The sequence below is a fragment of the Rhinichthys klamathensis genome, unplaced genomic scaffold (assembly GCF_029890125.1).
Source record: "Rhinichthys klamathensis goyatoka isolate OS25496 unplaced genomic scaffold, OSU_Roscu_1.1 h1tg000837l_1, whole genome shotgun sequence".
Classification (NCBI taxonomy): Eukaryota; Metazoa; Chordata; class Actinopteri; order Cypriniformes; family Leuciscidae; genus Rhinichthys; species Rhinichthys klamathensis.
This window is the reverse complement of record NW_026607215.1, coordinates 63,337-76,993: the sequence shown is the minus strand read 5'-3', so window position 1 is coordinate 76,993 and position 13,657 is coordinate 63,337. Positions and strand designations below refer to the sequence as shown.

Here is a 13,657-nt window from a genome sequence, read left to right as displayed (position 1 = left end):
ACCACACAATCGCACATCTGTATAAAAGTGAAATCAACGCATATTGACCTCGTGGGTTTTTGTGAGAGGAGTTTGATTTTGAGATAGCGGATTTTTGGTGATAGTGACATTTATAGTGCGATTTGTTTAGTTATATTTAGGCTTAAATGTACACAACACATTGACTGATAGGCTAGAGACAGAGTATAGTGACACATTAATAGATAGATATAAATATATATATATAGACAGCTAGATTAATATATAGATAGATACAGATAGATTAAAGATAGGCTACATAATATACATACATTGATAGATTATAGATACATATTATACATATCTAATTACATAGATAGATTAGAGATACATATCTAGATAGATTTGGATAGATAGATAAAATGGAGGCTCCCCAGAAGAGATGCCGTACATCTGTGGTGTGGGAGCATTTCCATTTAGAAACCCCAAATAAAGTGAGATGTGTGTATTGTGATCGGCAGCTCGCCTGCAACAACATCATCCAGTAGAAACACAGGACAGTTTATGGGAACTTTTTGATACTCGTATCATCAAACCCAGATGATACACAATGCTACAGCTGATGCCACAGTGGAAGTGAAAAAATACATCAACGATGCGTATTTGCCCACAACTCATGATCCACTAACTTACTGGAAAGAGAGAGTAGTAATCTTTCCTCATTTATATGTATTAGCTAAAAAATATATTTGCATGCCAGCAACAAGTGTCCCTTGTGAGAGGATTTTTTCAAAGGCTGGAGAAATTATCTGTAAAAAAAGAAGTAGGCTAAGTAAATAAAAATATGTAAAAAAGTGAGACATTGTGGCTTGATTTATTTTATTAATATTCATTTTGCAGGACCAAAATAACATTATGCACAATGAGGAGCCTATAGGTTACAAGATTCACATATTAGAAAAGTAAAAAAAAAAAAAAAAAAAAAAAAAATCATGGCTTGTCAAGGTTGTTTCAGATCAACACCTGCAAGTGACCACTAGGTGTCACCATGGAGACGGGTGTCGGATTGATTCGAAGCCTCGAAACAATATGAACCATTTGATTCAACTGTTTCATTGCTTCACGAAGCCTCGATCTGCCCATCACTACCTACAACAACCATACTCACAAGCCGTCTGCTAACGTGACCATGACCGCGAATAACCCACGCCTGACAACAAAGGCGGAAGAGCGAGAGAGAGCGAGCGAAGCGCAATCACACTTCCTTAAAATAACTTCCCACCTGGTTCCCCGGATATACGCATAACAGCGCCATCTCCAGAAGGTAACGTTAAATAAGAAAAACATTGACGACTGTCACAATGTTATGTTCGTTTTTTGGGTTTGTGGGCGTCAAGCTATGGTCTCAGTCTCTCAGTCTCATCGCACATAGCGGGTGGTATCACAAACACTATTTTCTTCGAGTGCGAGAAGAGCTAAAATCCTATAGCATCCAATAGAGTCTCTGGACCCTGACAGAATCTCATTTTCATCCATAGACTCTGACAGCCTCTCATAAACTCAAAGTCGAGTCGAGTGAAGCCAGGCGCGTGCATCCACACCCTCCATTCCCCCGGCACACACCCTCGACTGTCAGTTCTGCCGAAACCAAAGCTTTAAGGCAGGGATTAGTCTGCATAGAGAGGCTCAAAAACAATGAGTGTGCAGCAGACAGCTTAATGGGACAACTGGGACTTCACAGGCAGTCTGACTTGGGGAGACAGCTTGGCTAAAATGCATTGCAGCCATCCGGCTCAAGCCTAAAGCAAGCATTGTGCTGCAAACTCAACCAGAATTTGCCCACACCCCCTGCAGATAAAGATCACGTAGCTCAGGCTAATCTTCAATCCCTGTCGAATGCTCATCAGTATAGTGAGAGGACTCTAGCTTTAGGGCCTAATCTGCCTGTAGGACTCGAAGAATGAATCATAAAAATACATTTTCCCTTTGTTTGGCAATGGAGGGATGTCTTAAAGGGATAGTTCACCCAATATATAAACATTCTGTCATCATTTACCATTTACATCAACCTCATGTCTTTAGAAATCAGAATCTGACTTTTTCTTTTTGTGGAATACCAAAGATGATATTTGTAGTAGAAATGTCCAAACTATTCTTTTCTATACAATGAAATATACAATGAAATGCAGTATAGCACATGAGTCATATTGACTCATCTTGATTTTTTTTCTTCCTTTTTGGAGCTTGACAGACATTGGTCATTATTTATTTACACTATGAAAAAAAAGAAGAAACAGTCAAACACCTTTGGAAGCAACGAAGGTGAGTGAATTATGACAATTTTCATTTTGAGGGAACCTGTTCCTTTAAGAGTTTCATAAATACTGCAAATAAAAAGAGTATATGAATTTTTTTGCTATTTTTTTTCTTTTCCTTATTACTATTGTATTTCTTTATGCACATTTTCTATTTGTTAGAGTCTAAGAGTAGGGTGAAGGCACCAAAAGAGAGACAGACACACACACACACACAAACAGTGGTTTACTAAGGCAAACATTAATATTACTGTATTGCTCATAAACATGTTTGAATAAGGTGTTCTCCGGCTCAGGTGTTTGAATAAATCACTCACCCTAAGTTTTACAATTTGGGTTTGTATCTCATCCAGTATAAATGAAACGATACAACTAAGAAGCATTACATTTCTAAGCAATAAGACGGATCAATCCCAAAAAAACAAAACAAAAAAACCCCCGCCAGATTTGGATTGAAAGAGCTGTTAACTAGCAGTTTTGGGATTTTTAATTAAAACTACAACTATTAAAATGTATTTTCATTAACTGAAATAAAGCAGAACTAAAATAAAATATGTTTATTAGATGAAAAACTTACAGTAAACGAAAATGGGAAATCTTGCCATAGCAACTAACTGAAAAAAGAAGGGAAAAAGTACTAAAATTAAAAAAGAAACACCTAAAACTGAAATAAAAATTAGAAATAAAAAGGTTAGATAGAAATATAAAAAAACTAATAAAAATGACAAACGCACATAAATTACTTAAACGCAACTAAAAATAAATAAAAACTGAAAATATGAAAAGGGTCATTCAAAATATGAATAAATGCTATAATAGAATATAAATAATAATAATAAAAAGGAGGAAAACTTTTTGTGCATTTTGGCCATTCATTTACACGACAATGGTGTTTTGGGGGTCTGAAAACGCAAATTGTTGAAAACAGGTTTCAAAGTGCAAGTTTTTGAAAACAATGCCATTATTGTCTCAGTGTAAACTACAAAAATGTGAATTTGTGAAAATGGTGACGTCATGTGCATGCATTGCATATTAAGTGTTAGGCGCATAGTTTTTTTTACAAAGTGACATCCCCAACTACCGGCCTGGCATGAATAATACAGCCTTTTTAATTTTAGATGTCAAGGAGACTGGGGACGGACTCTTATGACTTGGGTGTTCAGGGTGGTTTCTAGTTGGTTGCTTACTGGCCCAAGTGTCACACCTGACTCAGAGATGCGACATTAGGGGAGATGACAGTAAAATTAACTCCAAAAAGAATTTATTACATTAAAAATGACCAAAAACAACAGTCAAAATATCAGTAATCAATAATGTTGGTCAGTCGTGACTGCAAGTGAATGAGTGAATAACTGTGAGTGTTGTCAGAACGAATGCATGGATGCGAAACAAAACAAATATTCTCACAACTGGAGCGCAGGTCTGGTAAAACGGCCCCGACTAACAACTGCACGTTGTTTAAATAAGGTGCCATGACGAGATTCAGGTGTGCTCAAGTCAAGCCCCAGTCACCAATCAGACCTACAAAAACTAAAGAAAAACAAACAACCAGAACCGCAACAACAACCGAGTCATAACACGAGCAACCACCTAGCAATGTGCTAAAACTGCTGAGAACACCTTAGCAACCACACACCACACCCAATAGTTGTTAAGTTTAGGTATTAGGTAGGATTAAGGGATGTAGAATATGGTCATGCACAATAAGGCATTAATATGTGCTTTATAAGTACTAATAAAAGGCTAATATCCTAGTAATATGCATGCTAATAAGCAACTACTTAATAGTAAGAATTGGACCCTAAACAAAAAGTGTTACCTTATTTATTATTATTGTAAAAAAGATAAGAAACAATCATGTCAGCAAGTCAAATCACAGTGAGAGCTGTTGCATGTGTATTCAAAGAACGAATGATGAATGGCAACAGCACTGAGGTGTGCACATTTTCCTCTCTCTCCCTCTGAAAATGTCTTGCAGCTGGTCCTGGATCGAGAGCTGATGTACCTGCAGAGGAGCTCCAACAACAAAGCCTGACAATTCCCACCCTCGGGCAAGCACAACTGACAGGACAACACAAAGGGATGAGCTAGATGAAGGTGACATTGTTGCCGAAGATGTCTAGTTCTACTTTATGCAACAGAAGCCTCTAGATTCAAACTGTGGCAGAACTGGACCACGGACACTCACTTAATCATCTCAGAAGAAAAGATTATGTGTTTGGATTCTGACTGAGACAGCGCATTAGACATGAGACATTAAAACACCCTAGACTGGGTTGGGTGGCAGTGCCAGAGCATAATGTGGTCATATAATTTCCTCTCAATGTCTGCACCCCCGTCTGGACTGCCACAGCATCTCCCATATCGCTTAAACACAGAGGGTTATCGAAACTGGGACTTCCAATAGCTTGTTTTCATATGACGTCACGCCACTGTGTTGCCATGGCGCGAAATGCAAATGGCGGGCAGGAAGTGATTTGCTGTATTTAGAAAGCACTATAACAAATTCAAAATGCCTATGTTTTGCGTCGTTTATGGTTACTTAAATCGATCAAACCACGAGGAGTTTTTATCGTGTACCAAAAGTTGTTGTTCATAAGGGGGGAAAATGCAAGAAATTAACCGAAAAACTCCGGAAAAACAGCTTGCAAACCTACGTCTGCGGTCGGGAGGAGCCGAATGGGAAAATGCCCGTTTGTGCAGTGATCACTTCGTCAAAGGTGAGTTAATACAACTTAAGTGGCTATGTTTGTGTACTGGTAACGTTTACGAACTTTGCAAAGTCAAAGTATGTCTGTAAGACGAGGTAGTTCCTGATATCTACCGCCTCAATGGCAGGAAAATCTTTCAATTCAGTTGAAAATCGCTCCTCTTCATAACGTAAGGATCACGTCCAACATATGTTTGATTTTTTGTTTATATCTTTCTCTTGTAATAGCGTGTAAAGTAGTACAGTACGGACTTTCCTCCATCTCGTCCATTGCGCTCTTCACTCCCTGCCCTCCATCTGAATTTCGCGCGTCATCATAATCACGTGACTGAAACCCAGCTATTGAAAACCACACAAGAGCTTTTCAACAGTTCTTTAATGTAAAAGAGATAGAAACCTGTAATGAGAACTAATTTCACGCAGTCGTGCCACTTTAAAAGTTGTGATCAATGACCCCTCCATAATAAAAAGCCATTTCTCACAACCTTTATAATGGGCCTTTGCTCAAATGCCCCTGCGCTTTGTCGCCGACTCGGCAAGCATTACTAACAGCCTTCAATCCATCTTTATTTAAGACACTGAGAATATGAGGAGAAAGTGCTAGACCTCTCATTTTGTTACAGAGGGCGGGTGAAAAATGGGAGAGAATAGATTAGAAGAGACAGAACGATTGTGCGAGAGAAACAAAGACTAAAATGTGTCAGGGAAAAAAAAGCCATCAGACGGCCCTATTTCTCCAAGAAACTTTGAGTTGGAGTACATTCACGGTCTTTGACTTCAATGATGGAAAGTGTGTCCTTGACAAAACATCATAATAAACGTGCTGAAGCTCCCTGAAAAGGTGAGTGGGGAGATAGACCTAGGCCAGACGAACATTGCATACGCCGCATCAGTGACTATTCCTCATTTACGAGTCACGCTCAGATTGGGAAAGCTCTGTTTATCTGTTTAATCCACTTCGCTCAATACCTTCATTTGATCATAATGTCAGTAGAAGGCCTAATCCGCGCTTTGGCATTCGAGAAGCATCTAATGCTGTTTGCTAATGCGCCTAAGATGCGAATGTAAACGAGCACCCCCGGGGACTCATAAACTGAGAAAACAAGCGGCAAAACAAACGAGAGCAAGATTGATTGAAAGCAATAAGGTGTATTATGAGGCCCCCAAGACGTCACATCTGTGACTGATTGGTAAAGTGGTGTTGACATTGAGAAAACGACAACAGTATTCCTAATTAGTGGTTACATTACCTTCACATTGATCTTGATGGGAAGAGGGATGCCTTCTTTGAGGTCTTTGGTTTTCTCATTGAAGTCTTTGCAGAAAGACCCTATGGGAATCCCTTTCTGGAAAAGAAGGCATAGGAAAAACATTCAGAAAGGTTTAGAACCACACGCGTTTTAGCCTGTTATTCATCGTGGCAGTCTTTTGATGAATACCAATATCCATTTAGAGTGGCTGCATGGTGTCAATCATTCGATAACTCATTGGTGCACTGTGAATGCCTCGGCATGCTTGGATGCCTGCGTGAGTGAGTGAGAAAGCGAACGAGAGAGGCTGGTGGAAGCCTATTTACCCAAGGGTGTGAGTATATATGTGTGGTGTGTGTGTGTGTGTGTGTGTGTGTGTGTGTGTGTGTGTGTGTGTGTGTGTGTGTATAATGTCAGAGTATGGCAGTCATCATGCCTCTGAGACTCCAGATAAATTAGATTCTCTTTCCTGGCCCTTGCCAGGCAGAAAGCTAAATGTATAGCTGACATTAAGTCAACACTGGCTGCCATTTCTCCTGAGCATTTCTTCACCAGAGCATGAGTGTTTTCTGTGGGTTGACTGCAGAGGCGGCTGCTAATCTGTAATCTTATTACAGTTGTGAAAGTTTTCCTTGCACTTGAACTTTTCAAAGGATCCACAGTGACTGGCACACTTGTTTCATCTTGAGGTAGATGTTACAGAGTTTTATTTAACAGTCGGACTCTGATCTATTAGGAAAGGGCTGCTATTGCAGTTAGCAGACTGGTTACAACTAGACACCAAACCCATGGATCACCCTCAGTTCATCCACTGACCGTTTGATGCATATTGCCCAAAAAATGCTCAAAACTGGTAAGTCAGTGGCATCAGTTCTTTTGTTTGAAGCACCTACCAAGTAAAAAATATAGATCTAGAGCAGAACTGTATTATTGGATGTTTCAGATGTCTGTGAAAAAAATCTGTACCTATTATTTTTGGATATAGACATAAATTCTGTCATATTAACATACACTACCATTCCAGTGTTTGTGGTTAAGATTTTTGAACGTTTTTTTGAATTTTTGAATGTCTTTTATGCTCACTGTGGCTGCATTTATTTGATCAAAAATATAGAAGAAACAGTGACAGTGAAACATTACAATTTAAAATAACTTTGTTTTAATATATTAATTTATTCCTGTGATCAAAGCTGAATTTTCAGCATCATTACTCCAGTCTACAGTGTCACATGATCCTTCAGAAATCATTTTAATATTCTGATTTGCTGCTCAAGAAACATTTGTTATTATTATCACTGTTGGATAATAATTTTGTGGTGACAAATTTTTTGTGGTGATAGCTTTTTTTTGTGGAGATAGCTTTTTTTGTGGATTCTTTGATGAATAGAAAGTAAATAGAAATATTTTTTAACTTTAGAAATGCCTTTACTGTCACTTTTGATCTGTTTAATGCATGTTGGCTTAAAAAAAAAAACTTTCTGACCTCAAACTTTTGAAAAGGGCTGTATTTCACACATTTTTCTGTATTTTTTTTTTTTTTTTTAACAGTCTTCTAGGGTATCAACCAGGGTTGTGTGGCATTCAGAATTAAAATGAATTGGAATTCAAATAAAATCATAACTGGAACTTTTAACTAAGAAAATCTTGTATAACACAACCATGCCAATTATTTCAGATAAACAAAACTGCCTCAAACAGCATGTTAAAATAAAAAGTTTGGTGACATTAAATGTCAGTCAGACCTTTCCTTCTTGGCCAAAATGAACTACAAAACATAAGACTTTTTGCCAAAGTCGAAGTTAACTCCCATATGTGATATACAGGCCAAGATAAACAGCACTTTTGGCATAAAGTATATTTGCAAAGTACTTACTTTAGTTACCATTGGTGTTTGATCCTAACCTATAAATACTGATGCAATCTTTTCAGATTAGTTAAAGCAAACACTGCCATGCGAGAACAGCAAATATTTCCCCACCAATTCCAGAGGTATTACTGTTCAGCAATTTAAATTTTATCAGGAATGAAATGAAAAACAAAAGCCCTGGATGGCAGGCAGCCTATCTCCCTCCTGACTTGCTTATTAATAGTAATCCCATGTCAACCCCACTAGCATCTCCTCAAGCCCCCCCAACTTCAGCGAGAACAACACATCTAAGTAAACAAGAAAGGCGGTGGGTGACTCCTAATTAAATATGGATTAATATTAAACCGAGGTTGTTAGCAGAGCCTCAAAAACCCTTGGGCGAACACACTGAGATTCCACACCGCTTCCACTCCGGTTTTTGCACCCGCTGCTTTATAACTCCCTTTGTCTAAGTCTTTGTTTTTGGTCTGAAAAGGAGTTCAAACAAGCAGACACATGCAGAGGATGGCAGACAGATCTGAGAGGAAGAGGTTGTCCGACGATTGGGGGAAGCAGGCAGGCAACAAGGATGAAATGTGATGGAAGTGTACTGACAGTGTACTGATCAGACACACAAGACATTCAAACTATGCCAAACAAAGACGGTACAATGGAAGAAACCATAGCAATTGCGGTTTACGTAGCGTTTTTAATATCATAAGTGAGGCCATTATAAAAATGGAAATCTGTTGTTGGTTGAAAGGACAAGGCTCGAAGATGAAGATTGCTCTGGCAATCTTTACGGAATAAAGCTCCGGATGACCAAGAAGCTTCGCGTTTAATGGCAGATACATTCACTTTCAAGTGCTGGCCAAATTGCCAGTCTAGCTCTCTAAAACCCAAGATCTAATCATCCAGAAGTGAAGCGGTCCAATTAAACCTCCTCTTTATTCAATAGTGTCTGATAAGGACTGCGAAGAACAAAATGGCTGCAGTACATCACCTTGATGGAGGCGTGCTAGCAATCTTGGACACTGCACTATATTTATTATATCAGATGAATATTAAAAGTGTTTATCATATAAATATTCTCTAGTATAAAGCAGCCATTCACAGTGAATGTCCCGAAGGAAGACAAATCCTGCCTGAATTGTGTAAGATGGGAATTCTAAAAGACTGAATAAATTAACCAGACTAAAAACCCCATCTAATATATGTTGTACATGGTGTCTGCATCCAGACTGTATTTGTGATTCACAAAACATCTCCTTTTTCCATTCTTTTCATCAGTTATCCCACTTTGCATTTGTTTCATTATTATAACGTAAGCTTTCAGCTTCAGCAATTCTTTTTAACGAGATGGCCGCTGACATGGATGAATGACAAAAAGAGTGAGAACAGACCGGGAAAGTAACCATTGTTTCAGATAGCTGAAGTAACAGCTTGAAGGGCCACATATATAAGTGCTTCTAATAATACTGCACACGTGTGTATATTTCTAGTGCAGGACAGAGAAGAACAGTGTTACGTTCAAGTCATGTCCCCTATGAGAACAATAATGAAGATCAATACTAACATTCAGGAGGTCCATTTGACAAAAGCGGGTGAAAGGCTTCAGAGCGCTGATGTATGGAGAAGCCATAGGGGACCGGCATGAATAAAGAATGTATGTGTGAGGGCTGTGAACTCATTCCATTACAAAAAAGCAAAAGTAAAAGAAGCACAGTGCTGGGTTCAAGTGGTTCAATCACTTTACAGCAAAGCCTCCGAGGAGAAGGCATTAGAGGACAGTGTGACTTCCAACTAAGTGAAAACCTGTGTAATTAAATGCATGAATAAGAAATTAAGCAAATTAAAATTGTTAACACTTCATATAAGGAACAGAACATTGTATGGGTCAGTTAAGAGGATAGAAGCTGTTGGACAAAAGACCTACAGTGACGGGGACTGATATATATATAAAAATAAATTAAAACAAAATGAGGCACTTAATAGAGCACCAATGTTTAATTGTGTCATAATCTAATCTTATGTCATACTAAATGTCATTGTGTGACTTTGGTGAAATCTGTAAAACACCTAATAAGTTTTCCATGTTTTTTTCCATATAGCATTAGGAGCTTCAAAAATCACACAAAAGCACCATAAAAGGATCATTAAAGCAGTGTTATTTTTGTATTATTTATACCGACTGCCATTATAGTATTTATTGATATTTTGAATTAGCTTTTATTTGTATATTTTCAGTTTATTCGTTTTAAATATATATATATATATTTTCATTTGGCTTTACAATTATCTCAATTTTAGTTTTAGTAAATTTAGTACTTCAACTAATTTTAAGTTAATTGCCAAAGAAACATTTCTAATTTTCATTTAAGTTTTTTTAAGTTTACGTTGTTCATAAAATGTATTTGCCTAGTTTCACAGACAAGGCTTAATCGTAGTCCTGGACCAAAATGCATGTTTGAGCTGTTTTAACTCAAAGCAACTTGTTCTGACATATCTTAAAATATCTCACTGCCATTCCGATCCTGGCTTAATCTTAGCCCTGTCTGTGAAAACCAGGCCACATTTTATTGTATTTAAGCTTTAAAACTTATAAACATTTTTAATAGTTTATTTTTAGTTCACAATAACAACACTGCATTAAAGTGTCTGTACGACTTGTGCTTTATATTCTACGTCTCATGCAGTCTTCCGATAGTTTTGTGTGTCACAAAATTGAACTGAGAATTTCTCCTTTTGTGTTCGATAAAAGAAAGTCATACAGGTTCAGATTCAGAACAATGATAGATGATAGTGCGCAGATGACAGAATGATGAATGAATTATTATTGTAGGTTGGACTATCCTTCTACATTACAGACAATACAAAACAAAAGGATATAAAGAGTAAAATGGAGAAAGAGCGAGATGAAGAATTAAAGCGAGCGAGAGACCGTAACAGCAGTTTCTTTCAGACGGCTCTCTCAGTGTAAGATTTAGAGGACACTGCACTGCATGTTCTTTCCTTGTGTGAACTGATATGTAACAGTGAGTGAAACAGAAGTGCAAAAAAGGGTGTGTGTACACAAGCACGACAGGGCACGTGGCCTCGGGGCAGCAGGCAGGATTAATTGCCCCTGGCACCCAAGGACGGGCAATTCATTGCCCACGCCGGCGTCCTGAAGGATGGGGGTGAGGTGGGAGGTGTAGACGAGGGGTTAATTAAACTCTGCAGTGTGAGACACTCTAATTAATTACTCCAGTTCCCCTTCCCTAATTTAATGTGCTGAACTCTTCCCATTTTATTACGTTCTTCCACCATAAGGGCGTCATACAGCTGATTAGCCTCATACCCTCCAACCGCTCTGGCCCGTCTGGTAGTTGGAGACTTCAGAAGAGGAATGGACAAGGCCTAGTACAGGGAAGGGTCCTATTTTTGTGGGAGCACAGAGAATTATTAGCCATTTGCTTGAGCCACGAGCGATCACAGAATGTTTGCATCAGACATTGTGGAACGCTAACATAAAAGTTTGTCAGAATGGCTAATGGCTTTATCTTTGATCATCCCAAATTCCCCTGTAACTTCGCTCACATTTAAAAACACATCACTCTCTTTTTTAAGTATATGCAGTGATGATTAATGCGTTCGTGCTACTGGGGACACATTATTTTCGGGTCAATTTTTACGGTGCAGTTTTACAGCCAATATTGATAGCTATACCTACTTCAGTCGGAAGCAAAAATACATGTTGCGCCTCTAAATGAGTGTGCAGCCTCGCTGGTGAACCACTCCGTCCTTGAATATGGCGGATTGTTGACTTGAAATCAGTTAATTAAAGCAGAACATATTTATTTACAGATAATAAAATGCAGGGTGAAGGTCTGAGACACAGCATGAGGCTATGTGGCATAGGAAAAGTTAAAAAGGACAATAAATGCTTTGAGGAAGCCGTATCTGTGCCAATGTCCAAAGTCTGATGGAAATCAGCGAGTGTGAAAAGATTTCATTAAACGTATATTATTGAAGGAAAGAGCTCAATTCCTTAGACCCACTCTTCAGAGAATTACATCTCATCAGAGGATCTCTTATCTTATCAGAGCTCTGCAACGTCCCAGTTAGTTAATATAAGGCAGACTGATAATTAACCGAGTATCATTATCAGTTCGCCAGGGTTTGTTTTAATAGTAAGATTTGTAGCCATTTTTAAGTTCCAGACATAAAAGCAGGAAGTTAAGGTGCGGATTTATGATCAAAAACAGCACTGAGCTGTGCGCTCATTGCGAGAATCTTCCAGTCAGTAAGACAGATTGTTTTGCTGTGGCTGGAGCATGTGTGGTGTCAGCTAAGTGCTCTAATGCGTAGCAGATGGATGCAGTGAGGAATGTCTTGGGACAAGCTTCTGCCAGTGCACACCTGGGGCACCAATCAGGCCCGCAACATTTCCAAAAGGCATTTTTTGAAGTCTTTACCAACTTTATGGGGGCGGAAGTGTTGACTGTGCACTGCTGGACTTCTGTTGTCTCGTTTTCTCCGCCTCTCTCACTCCCTCCGTGCTGAAATCTAGCCAGATCAGAGTGACCTTCAACCACTTCAACCCCACAGGGACTGAAAGGGAAAGAGCGAGTGAGAGAGGAGGCGATAGAGATGGAGAGATAGAGTGGAGTAGTGGGTGGAGCTAACAAAGGCGAAAAAAATATTGAAGGCAAGGAATGGAAAATGTCTGGAAACCAGCGGTGCGTATAGCGGACTGTGACAAGAAAGATGACTTTGCCTTCTATGCCTTTCTTTCCCATCTGGCTGATTAAAACTCCAAGATGACCCCTCACCATGAATAGATGAGGTGCACATTGTGAAGAAAAGATACAACCTTTGATTTCAATAAAGAGAGTGGAAACTGCCCTGTCAGAGCAGTTGTGGAAGAAATTTAACAGATAATGAGATTCAGCTGAATCTCCAGTCATACGCTCAGCATAATTAAAATAGACTGATGTGTATGTTTTCCAATGGAATCAGTGCATGTAAAAGCAAATAGCGCTGTTGTTCAAACATTATGTTCACAGCTTGTTTCATTTTTAAGATTTTCATTTTTTTTTCTAACAAATGTCTTATTTAGGAAGCCATGTTTAGGTGTGATATGTCAAGAATTGTGATTGTTTGGCTCGAAAAACTTGTTCATTCAGGACCAAACAGATCAGTGTCTCTACACAAAAATTGGCCCCTAAAGTTGCAAAAAAGTTCAAACATTTCTAGGCGTGGATGGTATTTGGGACTTAATTGCACCCATAAAAGACACACAGGATAATGATGAAATGTTTTTTTTTTTTTTTTTTTTTAACATAAGCATTGACTCCCTATGGGAGAAATGTTAATATCTCGGGCAGGTACAGTACAGCATTTTGCTAATTTAAAGGGACTCAATTGACAATGCTAACAACCTAGCATGGGAGTATAGGTCTTTGTGACCAAAAAATAAAAATCAGCTTTTATTTATTTATTAAATCAGCTTTTACGCTGACATAAAAGTAGCCTACATGATTTTTTTTTACATGTTTCAAAAGTAGGCCTATTCATCCCTAAAAAAAACGTAAGA

At 38.5% G+C, this 13,657-nt stretch overlaps 1 protein-coding gene across 1 annotated transcript in view; it reads right to left on the bottom strand.

Annotated features, from left to right (window-relative positions):
• The window catches only part of mrpl11 (mitochondrial ribosomal protein L11), a 46,087-nt gene that overhangs the window by 14,109 nt on the left and 18,321 nt on the right, over positions 1-13,657 (bottom strand). The window contains exon 3 of the mRNA XM_056243746.1: positions 6,234-6,329. Coding sequence (XP_056099721.1) covers positions 6,234-6,329 — 96 coding nt within the window. The remainder of the gene's footprint in view (positions 1-6,233; positions 6,330-13,657) is intronic.